General features: G+C 42.7%; 1 protein-coding gene across 1 annotated transcript in view; it reads left to right on the forward strand.

Annotated features, from left to right (window-relative positions):
• The first annotated feature begins 824 nt into the window (after positions 1 to 824).
• dlgap1b (discs, large (Drosophila) homolog-associated protein 1b) overlaps positions 825 to 26,567 on the forward strand; it is a 41,381-nt gene continuing 15,638 nt past the window's right edge. The window contains exons 1-4 of the mRNA XM_070927771.1: positions 825 to 1,886; positions 3,853 to 4,067; positions 9,274 to 9,451; positions 11,563 to 11,818. Of these exons, the coding sequence (XP_070783872.1) occupies positions 825 to 1,886; positions 3,853 to 4,067; positions 9,274 to 9,451; positions 11,563 to 11,818 (1,711 nt within the window). The remainder of the gene's footprint in view (positions 1,887 to 3,852; positions 4,068 to 9,273; positions 9,452 to 11,562; positions 11,819 to 26,567) is intronic.

Genomic DNA, 26,567 nt, shown 5'->3' on the forward strand with positions numbered 1-26,567 from the left:
TCAGCCTGGTTTTACTGGCCAATTAGTTTGCCCATAGAGAGGAACTAGAGGTATAGAGGGAAAGTGTAGGATCAGGCTGTGATCATTTGTTGTGTTTGTGGGTGGGGGGATGTGCATGCTTGCACACAGAGCAGCTGTACTGTAAAGCAAAAATAAATGCACTTTTTGAGCACTACCTGATCTGTTGCATCGTCTGTTAAATCATATGAGGGATTAAGGCTCTCTGCAGAGGATGCCTATGTCTCTGCATTCCCTTCAACAGTTTCTCATTATATTTTGTGCTGAGTTACACTGATGCTTCATTTCTAGCAGTACCCTTGAACAAATATGGTACACACTTGAGCTGGAAATAGATTTGAACTCTTCCTGAAACCTTCCTTTGTTTCTCTCTGTTTCCTTGATCCCCTGTCACTTTTTTTGCTGAAATCTACCAGAGCGAACAGAAAAGTGGAAGAGGAAGCTTGAGGACAGATTTGGATGTCAGGGACCACATGCCAAGTGGCTGCTATATTTAGAGATGGTCCTTCTGAAGTTTCAAAGGACAAAAATAAAAGAATAGGGCCAAGTCCCGTCAACATCATCAAGTTTTCTCATCTGTGAAGGAGCGCCAAACAGCATCTTCCTCAAAGCAGATGCAGACATTAGACTGTGCTTTGAGTGTATGCAAATATGAGATATTTATAATTCTCTTCTCTGTCTCTCTCTTCTCGTTTGTTTGTTTGTCTGCTCTTCCTCATGGCTGTGTGTTTCTTTGTAGAGCTAGTTTTGGGGCCTGTGCAAACTTCCCGCGGCAGCAGTTGGATGTGCACGTCGACCCAGCCACGATGACAATGAAAGGCCTGTCCAGCAGCCGTAGTCACCACCATGCGGTGACCTGCGACCCCTCTTACGACTCCATGACCCTGGGGCACTCAGATCGTCGGGCCTACTTCCTCAACCCTGGGGAGGCTCATCCTGCTGACCACCCCTGCTACACCCAGCGCAACTCCTTCCAGTCTGAGTGCAGTGCCTACCCTGATCTGGCCAGCTGCACTTTCCCTCGCAGACATTACAGCTCTCACCATGAGCTGAAGGAGGAGTGTGGTGCTGTGGTGCCTTATACAGGGCCAACAGGGAGCAGTAAGGGAGGTGGTGGAAACAACAACCGCATCCCTTCCAACCTGCTAGAGCAGTTTGAACGCCAGGCACCAGTGCGGCGTGAAGGCTACCACACGCTGCAGTACAAGCGCACTGCAGTAGAACATCAACGTAGTGACAGCCCTGGTCGAATCCGCCACCTTGTTCACTCTGTCCAGAAGCTTTTCACCAAGTCCCACTCCCTGGAGGGGCCCTCAGGGTCTGGTGGAGGAGGGAGTGGGAGAATGAACGGCAGCAAATCCAGTCCTGATGACCCACCCTCCTCTTCTGGCACCCTGAAGCACAGTAAGCGCAGTAAGAGCAAAGACCGCTCCAAGTCGGAGCCTAAGATGCGCACTGCCATCTCAGGCTACTGGAGCTCAGACGACACACTCGACCGGGAGATGTGCCTCTACCACCATCACCACGGGGGCAGCAGTGGAGGCCTGCCTTCTGGGGTCATGACCATGGGGCGCCACCCAGAAAAATCCCAGTCGCAGTACTTCATGGAGTCCTACAACACCATCAGCGCACACTCTCTGAAGACATCACGCAGCAACAACGATGTGAAGTGCTCAACGTGCTCTGGGGGCAGCAGCGGAGGTATACCACTGGTTGGCGCCCTGGATGGCCAAATGCAGATGAAGAAGAGCTCGTGGTCTTCCACTCTGACGGTGAGCAGAGCACGAGAGGTATACCAAAAGGCCTCAGTCAACCTAGATAAAGCTCTAGTGAAAGCCGAGCAGGGACGCACCTGCCACTTCCTACAGGTAGGACTGTTACAACAGCCCCACCTCTCGCATGTCATTCTCCATGCATCCTGCGATACCAGCTGCTCCTCCATGCTTCTGTATTTTTGCATGCATCTGTGTTTGTTTGTGTGTGTGTGTGTGCCAGTAGAGAGGATGACTGGGGAAGCGGTGGCCCAGACTCCAACCTTTCATTCCCTGTGTCTCAAATAATTATTGCTCTCATGTTTACTTGATCCCTGGTATCATCATAAAGCATTATGCAAAATCATCGCATGTCATGCTCCTCTGTGCATGGAAATATTCAAAGGTGAGCCTGTGAATGTTTGCCTTCATTTACTCTGATAGAGAAATAATGCAGTAAGCTGATTTTATATGTACCATCACCCTGAACCTGCAAAAATGGCAAATTGTCACATGAAAATACATTTATGCAGCTGCTGAGACTGTACTGGTGGTGGTCATAGCAGTGTGTGTGTGTGTGTGTGTGTGTGTGTGTGTGTGTGACAGTGTGTATATCTTATTCACGGAGCAAGAGTAGGGTGCAACTAAGAGATCAGAGAGAGCCAGAAAAATGCTCTGGTCCCTAAGTTAAGTGGTCACACAGGGACACACACACGCAGATACTTCAACCCACCAGATCTTGCTTCTTTTTTTCCTGTTTTGGAAAAGATGAAAGTGTTTCAGATTGCATAGGTTTCCTCACATCGGGGTGAGCTGCAAATATAAGCCTGAGGAGAGAAATGGAGAGACAGGCAGGGAGAATAGAGGGGAGGGTGTGTGTGTGTGTGTGTGTGTGATGTAGGAAAAGGACCAAAAGAGAGTAAATGTGGGCAACAGAGGAGGGCGTGACTGGAGAAAGTAAAAGGCAGAAAGTGAGAGTGAGGGAGCATAAAAGACAAGAGAGAAAGTTCTGTGTGGCCGTGCATTTTAACAGCCTGGAAAACGGAGCGAGGAGATCAAGGAAAGATGTTGTCGCTGCAGTACGGCAACATTTCTCCCAGCCTGAAAGAGACATTGCTTTTTTCTAGAAAGAGAGACGGAAGGGGGAAAAAAACGGGCTTTCAAGGAGAGCTTTTCAAGTTAGTCTGCAGACGTTTTTTGAATCCTTAAAACAAGAAGTTGATGCGATGTTTGCTTCACCTACTGGGATGGGATCCTGTAATTCATTGTCTGATGCTCACACATACATAAATGAATGCCTAACCTTTTCATGCTCTTGTGCACAACATTCACAGGTTAGGTCATTTTAAATAAGCTGCCCTATACTGTGAGGATAATAAAAATGACTTAATTTTCTCAATAACACTAAATTATTTTGACGTCATCTCAGACCCGGTCTTTCCCAAGATGTTAACACGGTCTGCAGTTGCCCCTGACATCAAAGTCAGCTTGGTTTCCTAGCTACGCACCAGCCTGTTGAATGATTCTTGTGCACTTTTTTCTCGCTCTGGATCTCATTTCTCTCACTTCAGAGCTGGTGCCCTAACAGCCACTCACGTTGGGACTGCAGTGGTTCTGCTGAACAAAACCCCCTTTGTTTTCCCCCTCTCTCCGTGTCTGCTGTCTTTGACTCTCTCTCTTTTAGATTAGGGCTGGGAGATAGCTTTACCTCCTTTTTATTTTTACCTTCATTAGTGTGTGTGAAAAGTCAGGAGAGCACACAAAGGCCAGGGTACTGCAATGTTTTTGTCAAAACAATCAATTCCCTGCATTTGATATGCCGCATGCAACACAGGACAGACAAAAGAAGGCCTCCGGCATTTGCAAGCTGATGGTATGATCAAGGCAGATCCCACATTGATACTGTTACTATTGAATCTTTTAAGGCATGAAGTGTACTGTGTGATACAGGTATTAATATCAGGCCAGAGAAGAACATGTTGCAGCCTTGTTTTTATTCATGTGTAAGTGCATCTGAGCTCTCATGTCTGGAGGGTGACCTGTGTTCGCGCCCTCTTTACCTTATCTCGCCTCATCTCTACAGGTGCCTCAGGATGACTGGAGCGGTTTCTCTCCGCTGGGGAAGGATGACGAGATCCCGTGCCGGCGGATGCGCAGCGGCAGCTACATCAAGGCGATGGCAGAAGAAGACAGCGGCGACTCGGATTGCAGCCCCAAGCCTTCACCTAAGGTCCAGGCACGACGAGCCAGCTACCTGAAGGCCACACAGCCGTCTCTCACAGAGATGACCACGCTCAAGTAAGTGTGTGTGAGGGAAACGATTCTTTTCATGATCAATTATTCTGTTAAATATTTTTTTGATTCACTGGTTAATCAGAAATATCGTAAAAAAAAAAAGTGAAAAATGCCTCTCACAATTTCCCAGAGCCCAAGGTGATGCAACCAAAAGACCAAAATGCAAAAATATTACATTTACTACTATATAAAACAGCAAATCCTCACATTTGCGAAGCTCGAGCCAGTGAATGTTTGGCATTCTTGTTTGAAAAATTAATCGATTTGCAAAATACATTTTCTGTCATCTACATGTGTATACAGTACATGTTTCTGAACATAATGTTCAAGTGTTCACATACTGTGCAGTTTCAGAGAAACATACGGAAGAGATAATGGGAATGAAAGAAAAAAGAGAGAAGTTGACAAACAGAAGGAGATGAAGGCAGTCTGCCGGCAGCAGTCTGGTTCATGTGCGAGTCCCTAACTCTCAGAGGCCACAGCTTAATTACCTGTTCTGTGTTTACAACTCAGACACACTCTTCTGTCTTCATAGCTGGCCTCTGTGTCTCTACAATCACACACACGCATTGAACAGACTGTGCCTTAATTGAAAATACATGATGTCTGTTCATGTACTGAAGTCTCTTCAAATAATAAATGCCGTGTTTTCAAGAAATGCGTTGTGGGTTGAGAACATGTGAGGGATATTTTCTCTCTCCCGAAGCAATTCTTTTTGAAAGATCTGAGGGTTAAAAGCTGAGCTTCATCGTTTGAAGGTTTTGATGAAGTTGTTTCTCGTTGCATAAGGCATTCTCCGCTCTGCAGCATATTTTTCACAGCGTGAGCTCATAAAGTATTCAGCAATAAGAGTCCATCAAGATGATTCCTGACTTGGCAAAGTCTAGAAACACATCAAGCTGACAAAGAGGCAACATTAAAAAGCCCTTTTATAATATTGTAAAAGACTATGGCCAAATGTAAAAAAGAATACGTCCCTTTTTATGTCGTTTCATTACTCCACTTTTCTTCCCGCTTCAAAAACAAACACACTCTCTCGTCTGGTCTCTCTCTCTCTCTTGGGTTGAAAATCAAGCTGTTCCACTTAGCGCTCCCCCTAGAGGCTGGAGAACTTCTGTTGTGTTGACTGGATATGCAGCATTTTTCTAATGGGGTTTGTGTGTTTTTGACTTTGCATCGTTTCTGTTAATGTGTTTGTTTTGGCTTTCTGCAGCACGTGTTTTCATTTGCAGCACGTTTCCGTTTTATTTTCTTACATTTATTTTTGGATTTTCGTATGTGTTTTTGAATTGGTATCGTTTCTGAAGCTGCAACATGTTTCTCCTGATGGAAATGTTTTGGGCCGTTGTAGCGCATGACCTTGTCAGCCACGGTTGGAAATAACCAAAAAAAGGGACCCGGGTTGCACACATTTTGTGCAATGAGGGATTATTACAGACATTTCAGATGTGCTCACTTTCATTTTTTTCCTAAAAATAAAGCTTTTTATATCATCTGGCTTGTCAGCTTGTTTCAATATAATGATGTTGCCATGTTCCTTGTTACTTTGGTCATATTAGTATACACATTATCATAATGACATATGTCTTTTCACCATTTCCATTACTGGACATGACGACTCATGACCTAACTGTCTTAATATGATATTAATTCACACCCAATGGAAATATTTTCCATCACACTGCCTTGAAACAGTGAGAGAATCGGGGACGCAAGTCTTATGTTGCAGCACGGGGCTGTGACTGATTAGCTGTGTAATATACAGAGATGAGAAGAACACCAGTGGGTGCTCAGTCACTGTTACTGGCTGCACAAACACAAGCGCGCACACACACACACACACACACACCCTTATGTAAGTGCAAGTGGCGCAGCTTGGGGCCCACTAATGACTTGAATTTGGCCCGGGGAATGCCATCATCATCTGATGGAACCCAGTGGAACAAACCAAGCTGCTGTGCTGCACATTGGAGATAGAGGATGAGGCAGGAGCAGCTGACGTCTTGTTTTCACACTGTGCTTTTGGGAGCTGGCACAAGTCTGTGTTACACTCCACAATGATTAAATAATCAGTTTGTTGTTCCATATGTCTCAGAGCCCATTCTGTGACCATTGTGTCCTTGACTAGTGAAACATTGCTGCTGAGAAGTTGTGAGATTTGTTTACTCTCACCCAATGCTAACCTTCCTCCTTATTAAAACACACGGCGTGCAGATAAAGCATGTATTTAAATGGCTGGGATTATTCCTGGCAGACAAACAAGCTCAGGAGAAAGGAAAATGACATCCTTTCTTGTTTCCCTCAGCCACTAACAGCGGTCTTTCTTTTTTGCTGCACATTCATTTATTCCTGGCCTAGATTTTATCATGTTTATTTTTTTATGTCTCAGCCAGAACAGACATCCTCAATAATAGGCTGCAGTAATCACTTCTTTCTGTCCTTCCATCCCTCCAATACTTTTATTCAGACAGTGACTAAGACGAGGGGAAAAGAGGAGAACGTAAAAGGAAATGAAGGATAGGGAAGAAAACCTCTCAAATGAGGAAGCAGGAGGGAACAACTGACTGGAAAGACAAGGTGAAGCAAACATGGAGACAAAGTGAGATGATGGAGAAGATGAGGAAGAAGACAAGCGAGAGAAAAAACAGGATTACAAGAGCATGTAATGAAATCAACAGACAGCTTTAGCCAGCCTTGATTCCTGACTGTCAGAGGGGAACATGTGTTCATTAGTGTCACTTGTTCCATAGAGGGAAACCCTGGGACAGGCTGAACTCCCCCCCTTTAGGTGGTGCTGATTATAGGCAAGGTCTGCCATTCATATTGCCACAAAAGACATCATTGGTCTTGCATATAATCAGCCCCACAAGGAAATCAAGAGGAGATGTGGATAGGGATAATGGTGTTGGTAGATTCTTCCTTGACTTGATTGATATCATCCACAGTCACAGGCTCCAGGTAGCTGATAGGTACCAATACCAATTTCTGAGGTCTGAGATGTGCATTTTGATTTCTTTTCTTGGGTTCAATGAGGTACCTTCTCATTTCTGTTGTCAGCTGATCCATTAGAGTATGGGGCCCCAGAAAGAAAATTGGAAATATTGTGAGGGGGGAAAAAAAGCAAAGGTTATCTAAAAATAATTTGAGGCTTCAGAGGTCTGACTTAGACACATTTCATGAGAATCTACCAAAGTTTCATTTTTTTAAGTGCGAAATTTCCTTTGAAGTTTTCAATATATGGGCATGTAAAAAATTGTGAACCCATCCTTTAAGTCTTTATGTACTGATTGTACAACCTGTCACCTGATTGGGGCTAAGGGAAAAATATATAACTTTCTTTATTATTTCAACTGCGTTTTAATTCTTTAGCTAACTGTATTATTTATTTAAAGTATCCAGCAACAGGCAGTTACATGGATAACCGAGTGAAACTGCATTTTTTAGTAAGCAACACAGAAGGACACATAACAGACCAACAAAATTATAGATGAATCCTCCTATTACTTCCTTGATTAAACATCAGAAAATAGTGAAAAATTGTCGAGCTAAGTTGTCTCATTAAGATCGTTTTCTTGTCTGACCCAACAGACCACAACCCCGAAATATTCAGTTTACTATTATTGAAGACAAATGTTCACATTTTAGAAGCTGTAACCAGCAAATGTTGACAAAATAATTCATTAAAAAAATAAAATATTTAAATTGTTGCATACCAAATTTCTGTCGATCGACTAGTTGTTTCCGCTCTACTTTTGAATTATCAAACAGCCTCTTGTAACTTTGTGTCTCTTCTGGGGCTCCATATCAGAGAGGGTAAAGAGAGTGAATCAGTGTTTTTTGGGACATGTGATTTAGCCATGGCCGTGGTGTCAGATAATGAAAGAACATCATTTGTCGTACAAAGTTGTGCTGTATCTATGAACCACGTCCTGCTTTTGCCTGACAACCCCCGCAGAGAGGGAAACACTGTGTCTCTACAGAACACCTCGAACAGAAACCTCAGATTAAAAAAGACAGAACTGTGTTGATAAAACGAACTGGCAAGCGTGAGTAACCATTGAGAGCTTTGATACCGTCGCTTCCCTGTTCAATACTAAAAAGCCCAGAGGACATTGTGGCTACATGCAGATGTATTTTAAAATTAGTAACTGTTCCAAAACATCACCTTTTTATTCCCCTCTCAATAGCTCGTCTGTCCTTTCATTACTCTGGTACTCTCCACTGTCCTCTCCCCTCCATTCTTCCTTCTAAGAATGAGCAATCTAGTTTGCTTTGCTGTGGTAACCACGCTCTATTTTAAGGAGGAAATACATAATTAAAGCAGACCTGACCTGGAGGCAGGGAGTCATAAGAGTTGTGTGTGTACAGTATATGTATGTGTGTGTGTGTGTGTGTGTGTGTGTGTGTGTGTGTGTGCGTGTGTGTGTGTATGTACGTGTTTTTACATGTGTGAAGTGAAAATGAGAGACAGAGTGTGAAATAAATGGGATATTGGACCTTACGCCTCACAACTGATTTGAGAACAGGCTTTCTAACCTGAGTTGTATTAATTCCTTTGTTTTCTGGAGGTCGGTTTAGTAGGTAGTAGTACACACACACACACACACACACTTTTTCCACATGTACACACACACATGCACATAGGCGTGAAGCATGCTGAGCGACCGGATTGGAGGCAGGTGAGAGCTAATGAGACACCTATTCATCTTCCTTGGAGACGGGGATGTGTTTGTGCATGTGTGTGTATTTTTGTGTCTATATCTGTTTTTATGTGAAAGACTTTTAGATTAAATATACCCCCCCACACACACACACACACACAGTTCCTCTTCCCCCTCTTGACATATGTATGCAAGTGTTCTCACCGTTAAGTGTTTTAGAAAGTGCTTACAAGGTGCTTCAAGGACAGACTACCTAAGCTACTGCGAGTGTTTCTCAATACTACTGCGCTTGTTGATTAGATAAGGATGTCTCCTGAAGCAATTGTGGATTGATCCGTATCTTTGGGTTCACACACACTGCCAAGTACTTTGCAAATACCTTCTCTCACTGTTTTTTCAACATTTCATCTCTCCCTCTGTTTCCCCTGCTCTATTTCGCTTTGTTTCTCACCTTTTTATCAAGCTCCCTTTTTCTCTGCTTTGACTTTTTCTACTTTTTATTTTTTGTCCCTCCTCTTTTCTCTCTTTCCTTCCTTCCCTTGTGGCAGGATTTCCACAGAGCACTCGCCCAAGCTACAGATCCGGAGTCACAGCTATCTGCGGGCGGTGAGTGAGGTTTCCATCAATAGGAGTCTGGACAGCTTGGACCCGGCAGGGCTGCTGGCCTCGCCTAAATTCCGCTCGCGAAACGAGAGCTACATGAGAGCCATGAGCACCATCAGCCAGGTTAGTGGCACCCAGGGGCCAGTGCCTCTCTGCCGTCGGCCTTTACACCCCCTGTACCTCCACTGCTATGTCCAATAAGGTCATGCAGGGGGGAGGAAATCCCATACGTAGCCGTCCTAAGGCCTGAATTAACAATCAGGTCACCATCCGGCAAAGTATGAACAGTACGAAAACCCCCAATCTCCCAATTAGTGTATACGTCTGCGTGTTGTTTTCTGGAGCTCAGATGATTACAGGCGTATTCAGATTGGTTAATTAAACAGGAGCACATGCAGAACCCCCCCCCCATCCCCTCCTTTACCCTAATACGCTCCTTCTGCCTCGGCATACTTTGTGAAGCAAAATGACGAGCTAAAAATGTCCTCTTCAACTCGGCATCTGTTATATAAGAAAGGAAAAACAAGAATTAACATGCAGCCGTATGAAATTTGTGAATAATTGAAATTGGGATTGGGTCCAAATGATGATGGGCGTTTGCCTTGATTTGATAGTTGTTGAATATATCCAGGAAACTCAACAGTGGAGGTCTGTTATTGTCACGGCTGAGGCAAAATAAGACATTGGTCATGTCGGCTTATGCGCTACATTATTTGGAGTGACGGGAGCTTAGCTTACCTTTTTGCCCGAGGTAACGGTGATATGTACTCCCCTCCAAAGCCCAGGGGCAACAGTTTGCCTCGCCAGCTGAATGACCCCTCGAGACGTCCCTTCAAGTCCTGGCACGTAGCAGGCCCAGAGGAGAATGACACCCTGGACCTGGCATCTACAGAAATACCACTGAATAAAAGAGGTGCTGCTAGGCTCTCTATCTCACTCACTCTCATATGTGACATGTATGTGCAGGTGTGACACGTATAGAGTGTGAACTGACACACACACAAAAAAAGAGGCTTAGCATCAGTGGATTGAATCGTGGTCCCCAGACCTTTCTGACTCCAAGCTCTACAGTATATACTCACACTCGTCTGACTGTACACTCTCTTCACTGACAAATACCCAAGCCAAATGCTTTGGTCCATAGCCACATCCCATTCCTATGTTTTGCTCCCTGTGCAAACTTTTTCTTTATTTGGACTAGCTGAGTAAGGGCAGCTTCAAGGAATGGAATGGAGCTTCATGTTATCTGCCCTCACACAACCCAATCTGTAACACACACACACACACACCTCACAAGTCTGAAGCAAAAGTTTTCTAGGTTTTTTTTTTTGCTCCAGACCCTGTTTTGAAACCCAAACTGCACTAGCTACTTAGATTTCCTCGAGTCACGTCTCAACTCCTGCTAGTTCTAGCTTTGACTCTTCCTAATTCTCACCTTTGATAACAGCACTGGTACTGTTTCACTCTGTTGAATGGTCCTTTGAAGTTTTATCCTACAGTGATTCCTCCCCCTCGTCACTCCTTGGACCTTCTTTTATTTTTCTCAAATATATTTCTTTTTTAAGCACATGTAAATATGGCTTAAAGCTTCACCAGGCAGTGTGGAGGTAAAAAGAGGTAAAAGTTTGACCAGTTTGAACTAACACACTCTGCGGTTTGTGATGTGATGTGCTTCAACTGAACACAGCTAGTATGTGATGCTTCACCAAAGAAGACCGGATTGCACAGCTAGTCTTTACTTTTTTTTTTACGTTGAATTCATATTGTGATTGCTTTTCAAGTTCAAAAGAACTTTTGTCAATTAGAGGTTTCTCATGCTCTTGTTCAAAGGACAATTCACAGTTTTTATTTGTTATCCTTATCAAACGACAGAATGGATTTTTGGCAAATAGGTGAATCTACCTGCCTCAAATTACTTCTATTGCAGCACCCAATTTGTGATTTAAATGTGTTTGTTTGTAAAACTCCTGCCTGGTGAAGCTTTAATCAGTGAAAAAGCTCTGTAACATAGAATCGTGCAGCACTAAGAGATCCTTGGCTTTTGCTTCTGCAATATATTGTCCACTTGCACTGTGCTGGTGTGCGCCTGTGCATTTTTATTTTTCATTTTTATTTTCTTCTGTGCTGGGGCGCGTACCCTCCTGTGTGTGTGTGTGTGTGTGTGTGTGTGTGTGTGTTTGTCTGGGTGTTTGCGTGCACATACTGTATGTCTGCGTGTGTCCCCTCCTCCGCAGGTGAGCGAGGTGGAGGTGAACGGGCAGATCGAGGCGGTGTGTGAGTCAGTGTTCAGTGAGATGGAGTCGCAGGCAGTGGATGCCCTGGACCTGCCCATGCCCGGCTGCTTCCGCATGCGGAGCCACAGCTACGTGCGTGCCATAGAGAAAGGCTGCTCGCAGGAAGAGGAAGAGAGAGGCGTCACGGTGGGCAACAGGAGGACCAACTCGCCCCCGCGCACCACCACCACTGTCAGAACCATCCAGAGCAGCACAGGTCGGTGGGAACATGCACTTGACACACACGGACTCATGTGCTCATGACCATACATAATTCATAACATATTATAAATTGATATGTGTGCATAGAGAGGATGTATTATAGATGTGCAGTGAGTCTAAGTTATGCAGCATGTGTATAGTGTCAACTGCAAGAAAAATAAATGAATTAGTACTGCAGTTACTGCAGAGAGAGATTTATCCTTGTATAAAGATTGGACTGTGTAACAAGGGCCATCAAATCAAATCCTCTCTTTTCTTATTATCTTCTGGTGAAAACCAGAAGCTGAGTATTTTCCATAAAGGAAGAGTTGCCTTGACTGGGGAGTAGTTTCACTTTGCAGACCCAAACCCCCTGCATTATTATCCATCTGACCCAGTTTTCTTCTCAGATACAATATGATGAATGCAGAACTGTTTTTCCCACATAAGAGCTTATTTGAGCTGTAAAGCTCAGTGGCTGTTGGGTCTTATTTTAGCCCTCTTGTGTGCCTCATGCTCTGGAGCGCTTGGCTTTCCAGCATTACTGCATGCAGTATTGATGCTGAGTGGTGCTGGCATCCAGCACTGGGTGCTTCTATGTTTCCCACCGCAAATCCAAACGTCATTCCCTTACATTGTGCACGTTGAGTCACCATCTCCTGACGCACGCTGGCTTTATCCTCCATTCCTTTTAAATTATGCCAATTAAAAGACAGAATTTCCCCAAACCGAGCCGACAAGGTTACAGTCAGCCAATTAAACACATTTACTGCAAATTGGGAAATTGGCTGAACTAGTTCAATCAAATCAAGGGTTTAAAAGTGACTCTGAGCAAACATTTATTTAATGCTGTTTAAGATTTGCTGCAGCTTGATGATGATTCAGGGTAACAACACAATTAAGGGGCAATAGAGGATTCAGTTGATTGTTCTATTGTGTGGTGGTAGTTATTAATCTATAAAAGGCGACTGATAAGATCAAGAGAGGGACATTCGGAGCCCCTTCCCCTGAGGAAGGAAGAGATAATGAAGACCATCTATCAGGGGGTGAAGTGTGGGATTAACTCTGATTGTCAAGCCAGACAGCTGCTCTGTAGCGCAATATACACTGCTTCTACACGTGATACAGGAAGTCTGTATTTTTCTTACTTTGTAGATGCAACTTTACTTGATCTGTAATGTAAAGATAACACCTTTAAACCCCTGTCAGGTAAAAAGTGACTAAGCAGAGGTGTCTGTGTGTGCGCATGTGTGTTATGTAGCACACATGTCTGCAGCACTAGCCTCACAGCTGTTGGCAATTTAATGAACATCCATTTTTGGCGCCTGAGTTTGTCACATGATGAATGGACGTTGTGGAAGTATAGAGAAGAGATATTAGTGCTGTGTGGTCACTGATAAGCCAATATTATGCTGCTGCTTCCTATTGAGGGCAATCCTCTGTCTGGCTCGCATAGCTCTACGTGATTGTCTGTCGACTTCTTGTGACCCTTGACCTTCCTTTGCCGCCGGCCTTATTGTGTCTCGGAGTCCACTGCAACTGAGGACGGAGACAGGGAGAGTGGGTTTCAGTGATATATTATGAGGCAATGTGGAGGGTTGGTAGTGAAGGTAAGGGATTGCTTCAGATTACTGTCATAGTTGTACTCCAGCACAATTCATCACCTCCTTAGATCTTCGCCATTGAGTCGTCAGTCACTGTAATTAATTAGCTACCGCTCCTTTTTCTCCTCCTGGGGAAAGCCTGTGATTGAAGAGGAGAGGAAGAGAGGGAGATTGGAAGGAGAATAGTTGCCTGTCTCACTCTCCTCCTTTTCAGCACCTGCACTCCCGCCACGTTCATGTCACGTGGGAGTTAACAGAACTACCAGTTTTGCTACCAGTTTCACACTCTGTTCATGCTGTGTGTGTGTGTGTGTGTGTGTGTGTGTGTGTGTGTGTGTGTGTGTGTATGTGAAATGCAGGCACTGCAGGTGGTCTCGGACCCTTTAATTAACACCCCTTGAAAATCTGATTTTTGATGGGTTTCAAAGATTAAGCGAATTAGTTTTTATTTATCTGACACGTAAAGTTTTTTGCATGTTGAAATGTGAGGAGCAGCACAGAAAATGAGACAGTGAACAGGCAGCTAATGTATACTACTACTTGCTCATGTCACAGCTGCTAGAATGAACATAAAGTGATGTCGTACCCACAAACTATACATTTAAGCAAATTAATATTCCTCTTCTGCATATTTGAAATCCAAAATTACATCACCAAAAATTAAAAAAGAAACCTGTGATTCTTCTGAAAGAATGTCCAACATGGCGCTAAACATTGCATTTCAGTGCCTGATGAAGGAAACAAACATTGATCCCTTCAGCCAGCCAAACTCGTTCAAGGTAATTAAATTCTAATTTAATGGATTCAGGGATATATTGACCATGCACAGTATGTTCAAACCCCCAATGCAATCATACAACCGTCATTCAACATTAACTCAATGTTAACAAATGATGTTATTCATTATGTTCACATTACACTCACTATTAGTATCATTAATAGTGTTTTGTTATCTAGATAATATTATCTTTCTCTTTCTATTTTGTTCTTGTTTATTGATGCTAATAAGAGTCTGTTTTGGCATCAGATCAAGTCCACAGAAGGAGAGACTGGGAAGTAATAGTCAAAAGAACTGACAGGCATAGAGTCATAAACATGGGAATGTTTTCCATCGTTACCTCCCGTTTCACATGATGTCAGTGTGTAATAACATGCACACATAATGGAGATGTGCTGTAACATCAGTGTACGCAGTGTTTGCTTTGCAGTGTTCACTGCTCAAAGTGCAGACACACAATACCCATAGAAAACCCATGGAAAAAACTAGCTCTTATCTATAGGCTTGAACAGTATGTATTATATATTTCTTTCAGATGTTTGAAACATTCTCTCTCTCTCTCTCTCTTTCTTTGCGCTCACATATATAAACTACACATAACTGATGGTGTGGTGGCTTCCTGCCAAGTAAACAGTCACAGCTTTTTTTCTGTTGTTCCAGCACGCAGGAGACGCATGCACGAAGGCGCTCACACGCACATATACACAAACACATTCATACATTTCACAGGAAATCGGCTGGGAGCGCAAAGTGAGAAGTGAAGACGTTGTTGTGGTGAATATTGCATGATGTTTCAGAGGGATGGTTCAGGCGGCAGTTCCAGAATAACAGCCCGCGCTTATGGTTTCTGCTCCCACTTGTCCCCGCGGCTAACCGCCAAAACATCACACACACACACACACACACACATATATAAAGACAGACAGGTGAGAGACCTATCAGCTTCCGCTCCTGCTCCTCTCCAGTTTGCCCACTCGCTGCTCCAGCGCATTATTATTGATGATCTTTTTAATGCTGAGGAAGGAGACCGAAGTAAGGGGCCTGTCCTTTGATCGCCTTTCTTTGAACGTCAAGTGGCTGTGGCTGCTAGTGCCTGCCTCTCTGCCCACTCAAACTGCCACGTACGCGCACACACGCAGGCTCTAACCCGCGCAGTCACTCACACACACATATTACTATTGCATCGGACAGACATGTTGGCCTAGACATCAGCTCCTTTGGATCGGTTTAACAAAATCTGGAGCAGATCCTCTTTCTAAAGCTTGGGAAAATCCATAGCAATCGGTTAATGTGAGGATTTTACTGCCTCTAAGCCCTGGGTCCTCCACCCCGCGTCGTCTCCAGTTAACATATTCATCACCTCTTCACTCTGCTTTGTCTTTCCCCTTCCTTGGCCTCTTACACAACAGCTAGATCCCCTTGCCTTTTCACAACAGCAGTTAAGAGTGTGGGTAAATCAACCTGTTGTTTCACTAAGAAGAATTGACCTTCAATTAGAAGGAGTGTACACACAGATCTTAAGTCTGGGAAATGTGCCATAGTTTCTGTTTCTCTTCCTCTCACCCTCTCGCTTTCCCCTGGTTCACTGACCTGCTGTCAATTATCCAGCCTCATTTTCCCAGCATCTGTTTTTTCAGAGGCACTGCAGGATTAGCTGAAAGAGTGGCTTCCCTCCCCTAGCTCCTGTAATAGGCTACAGGACAATGTTTAATTTAATGGCTGTGAACTTCCTACGAGGCATTGTGCTCAATAAAGCATTCCTTAAGTCAGCATTTGAGGCATGCTTTTGGGCTCATTTTTCTGATCTGTCTTGTCAAACACTCAGTGGAATACCACCTCTTCATTTAGTTTTCTGAGGCAGCTCTGGTCTCACTTTACTATCTGAAATACTCCCCAAAACCAAAATTTAATAGTTTAGATTGCCCACTTTCATAAAGATACTTTTTTGGTACGTGTGAATTAAATAAACAACAATTAAAGATGTAAATTAGCATATACAAATACAGATGAGGAAGTAACCCAATATGAATAATGTCATGAATAATTATAGGAAAAATTTTCACACCCTTTGTGCTCTTGTGCTTTATCCAATATTCTTCAAGCATCAATAGGAAACACCTTGTTTATTTGTCTATCTATAAACCAGGAAATCCACTGATATTTAAAGCGTGAAAAGAATCAAACTTCCTGTTCAATCAGACTTGCCACCAACACAGTTGGGGACAACTCAAGAAAAAAATAATTTATCTATGGACAATATACAAAACACAAATAATTGACCAATGTACATATTTGGAGATCCTTCTTAAAGGAAATGTTTGACTTTTTGGAAATACGCTTATTCACTTTTTTGCTGAGAGGATTGATACCACTCTCATGTCAGAATGCTAAGTATGAAGCTACCGCCAGCAGCTTTATAACTTAGCTTAGCATAAAGACTGTTGTTTTTACACCTTGGTTTTTGTACAGATTAAACAAACAAGATATAATAGGAAAATAGTTTTAACCTATGGACCAGAACCAGGCTAGCTGTTTCCCCCCATTTCCAGCCTTTGTGCTAAGCTAAGTTAGCTGACTGCTGATGGTAGCATCATGCTTACTGTAGAGATGTAAGAGTGGTGTCAATCTTATTATGTAACTCTCGGTAAGAAAGGGAGCAAGTGTATTTCAAACTATTCCTTTAAAGATGAATTTTCCATTAGTAAATATAATCTGTCCTTGAACAGTGGTCTTAAAGCTTCAAAGGAAGTGAAGTTGTTATAGAAAATGTTGATCTATCTATGAATTTCAGTCAGCAGCAAATTCCCATATTCAGTATATTGCGTGAATAAGATTCAATATGCTCTTTTCTGTCTGGAACCTTGTAAAGTCAAATTCACTGCGATGTTTGAAAGCTTTACTGTACTGAGATCACATGGGGCTCCTGTGTATTCACAGCTCTGTCTATAATACAGCACTACAGGCTGATATAAAGCCTGTACAACACTGCCCCCAGGGGCTCAGTGTAACACAACACTGCCCCTCTGCCCCTTTCTTCCTACAGTAGCTGTGTGAGTGGGCGGATGAAAAACTACCAGACAGCTTGACCCAATTAACAACAATCACTGCCATCACTGGCACTTTTCCAGGAGTTCTGTTCTGAGAGAGCTAACGAGAATAAATATCTTTGGATTTCCCAGGGTGCTAAATATATAAGTGGCAGGGATACAGACCACTGAAGTCTGGTCGAATCAAGATCAAGCCGTGCATTTGTCCAGATCTCCCCTCACACCTTCACCAGCCCACGCAAATTTCCAAGAGCAAGGCTGAAATGTGTTTTTCATATGTCAGGATGACTCATATGTTATAAAAGCAAAGAAAAATGCTGCTCTAGGTCCCCATTTGTGTTCTCTTATGTCCCCTCTCAAGGTGGGTTTGAGGACTACAGGTGAAAGGCCCCTGTGGCAGCATTAGGTTTGACCGAGCTGTTGGTCCTGAGAACACTGACCTGAGCTCTGCTGCAGTCAGTTGCTGTGGTTTTGTCCATCTGTTTGCCTGATTAAAAGAAGGTGATGACTTAAGAGGAAGGTCAGGAAGGTAAACAATCCCTACACCTGTATGAATAAAGTGCAATCAACTTATTATTGCATGTTGCCATGGAATCTATCTGGACAGAGATAAACAGGAGTAGATGTAGATCTAAATTGGTGCCATAAAAAGTGTTTTATGTAATATAAATACACAATGATCTCCACAAGAAGATCATAACCCCACCAATCTTTAATATAAGCACTGTATGCAATAACAAGGGGTAGCCCTGCTCTAAACCCTCACCCCCTGGGTATGTAAATACTCAGTGCAAAATCAACTACACCACACTTTACTAAACCACAAGGTGGCAGTCATTAGACTATCTGATTTCATGAATCACATCTGTTGGGCTGGATATTTTTGTCTATATGGGTTTTAAAGTTAGTGAGACAGTCACTCCAGCTGCATTTAATGTACCGAGAATCAAAAAGTAGTATAGTATATCATAGTATAGTGTAGTTTTAAATGTTATTTTATATATTTTTTATTTATACTGGCTCACTGAATGGGTTCCAGAAGTTAAGTTAAGCTTGAAATTGATTTATAGTGCAACATCACCCCGAGTGCACAGACACACACAAAATATGAATTAAAGGTTCTTAAAAGTAATGGAAATGAGATCAATTTGATTTTAGCATCTGAGTCCAGAACCATTTATCATTGCCAGTATTCCGACTATATATCAGACAATAAGTTGAGTTATTTATTAAACACCTTTTGGAGTACTGAGGTCATGTCCTGATATTTCTGTAAATCTGGCAGATTTAATGATATGTAAGAGTTTACTCTACAATTACACACCCACTACATATGTGGGGGTTTTAAAGACTGGTCCAGATGTTTTTCCAGACTAAATATTTTAGAATTGGACTATTTTAGACAAAACATTTCATTAATTAAAATAGATTTAGTAGAATTACACACCTAGCAGTGCAGAAAAAGCCTCGAAACAACAGTAAGACCATAATTTTGTGAGATAAAAATATATAGAATAGATAAGTGACCATATAAATGAATTAATAAAATGTCATTGTGATTTTTGTGGCTAGTCAAAAAAGTCTTTGGTGGTGGGGCTCCCCCTAGGGAATCTAGACTCGTGACCTGAGTAGTCCTGGCAATATGGCCCTGTTACTAAGGAAGAATGCTGATAACAAAAAATAATGAAGCTGCAACCTCCAAATATTAAGCAGTGGAGAGAAATTGGTCTTTCTCGTGGGTTAAAATCATCTCTATGATTTTCTTTCACTTTTTGTTTCAAATTTAACTTCTGTTTTCCATCACTACCAGTGTTTCCGGGTGTACTTATGTTATTTGTTGAACTGATGCAAGACAAATAAAGTTTACATTAAGTAAATGCGTATTCAATTAGTACAAAACATTTTGTTTTTAAATGATACATTTCACAGAGATGCCAAAACCCCACTATCGAGCAACACAGAAAGTTATCGAGGCACTGCAGTAGAGTTTTCTGGGACGGGACTGTCCCACCCAGTGCTGAACGTGATGTTAAGTGTTTGTGTTGGGCGGGGTGGGGGGCTATCAAGGCGCGTCCACATCCTGACAGAAGATCCAATATCGTCAGAGTGGAGAAGGAGAAAGAAGGAGAGAGGACTCCTCCTGGCTCCTCGTCTCGGCTCAGTGTTGCGGACTCGCAGCTCTCATGACGTTGCTTCAGTGTCTCTACAGCGCGCTGCTCGGCATGTGTGACTACTGGATCCGCCTTTGTGAGTAAAAGCCACTGTTGTGTTTCTCTGCCGTTTGTGAGGGAGGCATGATGACCGGCGGCGAGCTGCGGCACCGGAGTCAGAGGCAGGAAGTTAGGCTGGGTTGCCTTCGAAATAAAAGCCGAATTTGTCCATGAAGGGAGGCAACAAGTACCCAGACGCCAAAATAAAATTCTATCGCACACAATGCAAAGCACTTTGGAGTTGTAGCACCTCCTGTTAAAATCAGATAACAATACTAATAGGTTAACAACAGTGCCCACAATGGAAGTTGAGTACCCGACGTCAGGTTAGCTAAAATAATAGGCTGTAGGCCTATCAGTAAAATGTGAAGTGCGTCACTGGCCTTTACTTTGAAAGCATCGACCGGATGTTGTGCGTTTATTGTGAGCCGCTTGACACTGAAGCTATCAGCGCCCATCCCATACTTTCTGCTTTATCATGCTTCACATGAAAATGGGCTGTCTTTATTAAATAAGAATAAAAATAGGAACAAGCCTCATTAAACCTCATTGAAATTAAAGAAAAAATATAATAATTGATGCCACGTGGAATACAAATATAAATTATTGGAGTTTGATCGTGATATTTTTAAATTAATTAGAAACTGGTGGATTGATTTTTTTTTTTTTTAGATTAAGTTAATTGAATTTAAATTACAAACAAAAAGTGGAGTCATGCATGCCCTGTGGCTGACCAGCTCTTGACACTGTGTTAAATAAACCTCCAGCGAGAGGTGTGGGCACACTGAGATTAACCTGCATGCTGTTTGCTTTCCCCTCCACTCATGGTGGCCGGGAAATGTTGATCACCTTCCAGCTCCCGGTTTATTTTGGTATCTCTGATGGGAGGACGACAGGTGTGGCCTGCATCACGCAGAGCGACGCCTGGCACAGCATCACAGCACACGCCTCTGCAGGGTCCAGTTATTTAGGTCAGACTCAGGGCCCCTCTGGAGCTGGAGTTCATAGGGGTTCATCTCAGACTTCTGTGCTTGTTAAAGTGAGCATCCAGAGGGCAGGGGAGAAAGATACTGAGCCCCACAGGCCTTATTGGAAAAGAGATCACTGGTGCCACGTACCAGTTCGAGGCCTGCAAGGGTAGATGGAGGGCCCCCAACACCCTACTGTGTGACAGACGAGCAGTCTGTGTCATGCACACACTTCAGTTCATGCTGGCCACTGTTGCCAGCTATGCTGCCTGCCCGCTCACCTACCAGCTTTCTATTCTGGTAGGTGGCATGTTGTCCCTCCTGAGTAACAACATGCCATGGACACACACATACACACACACTGTACACACATGTCCCTGGTGATCCAAGTAGACCGTAGTCACGTGGGGTTATGTTAGTATCATGTACATGACAGAGACCATCCTGCAATGAGTTAGGGAAGGCTCAGCTGTTGACACATTCATCCAGGAAGGCTTAATTATCAGGCTGTGAATGAAACCACTGCAAGAACATCATTCATTTATTTATAATACTTATAATTTTGAACTTTATTTGCCAGTAACATCAGTTTGCAACAGCTTACTGTAACACTTTCAATCAATAAGCTACTAAAAATGTGATAAAATTGTTTACACTTTGCTTTACTGTTTTTATTATATTTTTTGGCTTCCTTCACATTCTGTTCATACAGTCTTTTGTTTCCCTGCTGAATCTCATCACTTTCTTTGCTGTACCTACTTTACCCTGAGGGATCATTCGTTTCCCTCAGTTTCATTCACAAATTGTTCCAACCCTTCAGTACTGGCTCAAAATTCATCCTGAAAAATGTTTTCTCAAGGGCACAGTTGCACAATCGTATCTTGTAAGTACCAGCTGTTTTAAATGTATTGGCATTTAAACTGATAGTGTGGTAAAAGGTTTCAGGAATGACTGTTCCCAGCAGGCAAGGCCATCTTAAAGAGCAGAATCATTGCTTGATAAAGTACTTCAATAGAAAAAGGAACATGTTCAGTAACATTTCACCTTCTGGCTTAACACTCTTATGTGGAGAAACTGCCCCAAATCACCACATGTGTTGCATTTGTGGGTTAATTCTAGACAAAACAATGGCTGTAAGTTTAAATTTATACTTCCACATTTTGGGAAATAGGATTATTCGCTTTCTTGACGAAAGTTAGATGAGACAATCGATACCACTGTCACATCTAGGAGACTGTCAAATAAAGCTTAAAATAAATCTGCCCACCAACTCCTCTAAAGCTCACTAATTATTAACACATTATATCTTGTTTGTTTAATTTGTACAAAAACTGAAGAGTAAAAGAGGAGAGGCGAGCTTTCAGGAGTCTCCACTGGTTGCCTAGCAACCTCACGGTGACAACACGACTCCAGGAAGTCCCTTTATTCCTTTGAGGCTATTTGAGGCTCGAGAACTATTTAATCTGTTAGTATTATTGGCAACAAAGAAGTTAATCTAAACAGCTAGATTATTTTAAATGTACTTATGTCAGAGAATAGAATACGTAAAAAATAAATAGAATACTGAGGCTTGTTGTACACCTGTGTAACTATAGGGACTAATAGAGTCAGTCATAATTTGCAATATTCCCCTGTCTCTCTGTCTCTTTCTCTCCGTTCAGTTCAGTGAGGCTTCATAGGAGTAAGACAGGATTGCCAAAGCACACTCCCATGAATCTCTCCCCCTCCTTCCCTCTCTCGATCATGCGCTGTCATTTATCCAGTCATACTTTCACAGCAACGCTTCAACTTTTAACAGGTGCTGAGACTTCAGCTGCCCCCTTCTATCTTTCATGGTGTCTTTTTAAGAGGCAATTATCATGTCAAAGCCAAGCTCATGAAACACTTGCCAAGGGAAAGGCAGGTAGTTTTACTTCTGTCATCTGGTGAATGTATGAGGTGTCTACGTTTACAATAACTTTGGATAGAGATATGATGACAGGCAACCAATGAACACAGTCTCCCGGACTCATGGGTACTAAAAACAAAACAGCATTTGTTGGCTGAAATTAAACTTCAGGAAAATTACAAATAAAAATGTAGTCAAGTAGAAGTAAAAATCTCCTTATTCAAAAACTGTTTGTGTAGTTTTAGCTCTACAGTCTACTCAGAGCAAAGTGTCTTTGGATCTGATGTCTTTCACTAAATCCCCTGCATATTTAGTGTTTCTCTCACTGACTTTTTTGTTACTCACTTCAAGTCTTTCAACTTCCCTCTTTCATCAGCCTCATAATTCCTCTGCGCCGTGGGGAAAGTTAATTCCAGATTTCTAGTAATCCATGTTAAAGGCAGAACGGAGCCAGAACAAAAATAAAGAGGTCAGGTGAAAATATGGTCGTTAATTAAAACTGTTACGCGCTGAGCTGTGAAGCTCTGTGGATCAACACATTAGCGTCTCTTGTCTATGAATGCACATTGTTTTTACCTATGTTGAACATTTCGAGATGCATGCTCTCTGTATGAACAAAAGAAACCCAGTTATTCACTGATAGAATTAAAGTATTTGTAAGAAACAAAGGCAAAATGAAAATACTGTACAGGATGAGTAGCTTTCATGTGATGCTAGCTAAGCTACTATCATGGATAAATCTGAGCATTTTATTATGAATCTGAGCATTTTATTTACAAAAAAGATTTGCATGTTTGGATGGTACAGCCCCTCTGGGTATTGGCTTTAAAAGGGTCCTGACTTTATTCCTAAAATGAGTGGGCACAAAAAATATCAGCAAAGATGGCTACCAGTTTTTACAAACCTGTCCTTATCTTTATATGTTTATGCCGGTTTGGTACAGATGCTGTTTCTATCTGGCCAAGTTCTGATGCAATGCTCAGAAACTGTGTGTAGTTTGTTTGCTTTTTGGTGTCATGCCACACATTTGGCTCATCCCACATGGGATTACAAGACACCACTTCAACCTTCACAATCAAACATCAAAAATTGAATAAGACATCTTAGGGTAACACATGTACAAAACCAAAAGAAATACATACATTTTAACATTATATATACTGCTTCATACTTTCAAATAACATGTTTATGTACAATTTGTCTAAGAACTTGAGCACCGAACAACAGAAAAACATGCTGAAAGCCTAAACTTTATCCTGATTTTATCCTTTTTTCCTCATCTCTGAGGCTTTTTCCAAGTAACTAACTTAAATGCTTTGTATTACAAAATCTAACTCATTATCCATATTTTAAAAAATCAGTTCCATGGTTCCCAATAAGAAGGGCAATAGAAAACGCAAAACTCACTTTCTGTCACTGACAGGTTCAACACTCAGTGTTTTACATTTCTTCAGACTTCAGAAAATGAAAAAGTGTACATATAAATGTTATTCACTGACTTTATTGACGGTGAATGTAACTACAGCATTCTGTAGTGTTAGTGGGCGTCAGCAAACCAAAGTGGCCAAGCCTAGACCAAAGCATTTTTAAGGTGTAACATTGTTGAACCAGATTTTATTGTGAAAGTAGATATTGTTGTTTTTCTCCACTAGAGGGAGCTTCATCCCCACTTTTAGAATAAATCCAGCTTGCCTTCTGATGTTGCTTCACAGCAGTGGGTCTCTGTATATGGGGCAACTCACAAGTTTTATCTTGTGCTATTGCCGTCAGACATTATTTTAGGCACATTCTGTGTCTTATCAACACTTCCAGTGTAATTGTGTGTGTGTGTGTGTGTGTGTGTGTGTGTCTAAAAGTCAGAAAGAGACAGAGATAGAGGAAGAGAGAGAGGAAATGAGTGATCAGTGTGTGAGATACTGTACCCCTGAGTCATGACTTACATTCATGCTTTACTTGATGTATATTTGCCTGAGAGACATGGAGATCAAACGATGTTCACAGAGGACGTTGCACAGGAATGCTCCTTTGAGCTCCATCAATCCCTCCTGCCATGTCTGTTCCTCAGTCACACACACGATAGTTCTCTGTTTCCTGCTCTGGCGTTAATTACAGGGACAGATAAAGCCCTGCCTTAGCAACGTATGCCACTGGATGAGAAATACACCTGTGTGTGTCAGTGGATCAAAGCTCCCAACCTCTAAGGAGGAATTATTATTCAAAGAGAGGATGTAAATTAAACAGCACTCTGGTGTCATCTGTCTCTCCGATTCTCTCTCTTTCTCTCTCACACACACCTGCATAATGCTGTCATTCCTCAGGCTTTGATGGTGCAAGTAGGTGTGTTTGACAGGAAACAAGGGCTGGGTCCAGGCATGTGGTGACACAGTAGCACACACACCGCATACATGTGGAGTAAAAGGGAGAAGTACTCCAGTTGTGGTCGGCAGCCGTACCTTGATGGAGCTTTTGAGCATGCGGGCGTGTGCGCACGCATGTGACTGTACAGTGTCAAAGTGTCTGTGTGTGGCTTCTCCGTTTGCAGCTGCCGGATCAAGCCCGAGCTGGGAGCTCGATGTGGGTAAACTGTGATTTGGCTATCTCTCTTCCTGGAGGAGATAAATCCTCGCCATGCTGGTGTGTCAGCCACTCAGTAATTACTTCATCCTGTCACGACTGTCTGAGAATGTAAGCCAGTGGGAACTTGCACTGTCGCTCTTTCATTGACACAAGGGGAAAAACACTCAGCGTCTCTTTTATACGGCTCAGTGTCAGCTCAAGGGTGTTAGTCATCAGATAAAGAGATGCAGAGAAATTTAATTTAGTTCAAAAACTTTACATCTGTCGATTTACCACCTCTCATTCCAGCTTGTGCGGTTGCAGTTTAATTTGTCATTTTACGCTTAAACTTCTACCTTCCTGCTGGACTTAATTCGTTTAGTCTAATTCTTGTGTGTCTGATGTCAAATTGAATTTGAAGTAAATCATGTTCTTGTGATCCAGATGTAAGCAAGGAAAGGAGGAAATTCTTGTCATGCAATATGAAATCTTTCACTAGATGTCATCATAGCCTCAGCTGCTTTGAAGCATGTTGGAAGTCAGATTTGTGTGATCTGGTCCAACCTGTGTTGAACATGGCCCAAATAATGCGTAACACGACGCTCTGATGCAATGTGATCCTAAGTAACCTATGCAGATGAATTGCACCTGTAGGCACTTGTTGAATATTTGTGCAGAAATTGCTATATCATAATATCAATCATGTGTAATTATTGTGTGTTTCCTTGGCCTGAATCAACAGCGATTTCCTGCCTGGACACGCTCTAAAGCAGAATAAAAGTCAATAGGATAAATCTGCAGGACTTGAAGCTTTGGTTGGTGGCTGTTTGGTGTTTAGGTTTACTTACGACTTAATTGGTCCCAGTTTGTTGTGGCCTGGAATGCTTTGATTATAGCCATTTAGGGAGGAAGAGTGGCGTTTGGATATCTTTTGACACAGGAAGCGCAAGCAAGAGAATGTCATTCATTCCTCTCCTCCTGCTCTTGGTTTGCAAAAAGACAGGAGAGGGGGGAAATGAGAGAGGGGCGCTGGGAGGAACTGACAGGGCTACGGCAAACACAAAGAATGGCTGCGGCAGTGGACCCCTGCTGTCCCCCCGCTCTGCAGAAGGAACACATACACCAGTGTCCTGCTAAAGAGAAGGAACCTATAGTTTACTTTGAGGATTACTTTCCCAAATGTCAAGATGCAAACAGCACATATGGCATCTGATCAAGTGGACAGGGGCTGCTCTGTCAGGTAGGGGCTGTCCCACTCCTCCCTGTTTTGCTCTTCCTGTCTGTGTTTTGGCATCAGAAGGAGCAAAGGAAAAGCAAAGCCCCGAAAGGATTTCCTCAGTGTTGACTGTGGATGATCCCCATGGCTCCCGCATGCTAAAGCTGGGCAAGGCAGGGCCCGCAAACTCAAAAGCCCTGGGTGAATGAAAAACACCGGAGGAGTTACATCTCCTCCAAGGAGAGGAGTGTTTTTTTCAGGGGGAGAAAAAAAATAGCTTGCTGTGTTCTCTTGACATAATACTGAAAGTTTCGAGACTTTACTTGCCAGCTAAATTGCGTGGTTGAGAGTACATGTTGCTTTCACTGTTCAGGAGGGGAGGGAGTATGTTGGAGTAACTCTGAGGAATGGTGCATGGCTGTAAGTGGGTGGTTTGGGCTGTGCAGTGTGGGAGGCCAGGCCCCAGTGCAAATTAAAGACCTCTCTGTGAAAGTCCCA

The sequence above is a fragment of the Enoplosus armatus genome, chromosome 21, assembly GCF_043641665.1.
Source record: "Enoplosus armatus isolate fEnoArm2 chromosome 21, fEnoArm2.hap1, whole genome shotgun sequence".
NCBI lineage: Eukaryota > Metazoa > Chordata > Actinopteri > Centrarchiformes > Enoplosidae > Enoplosus > Enoplosus armatus.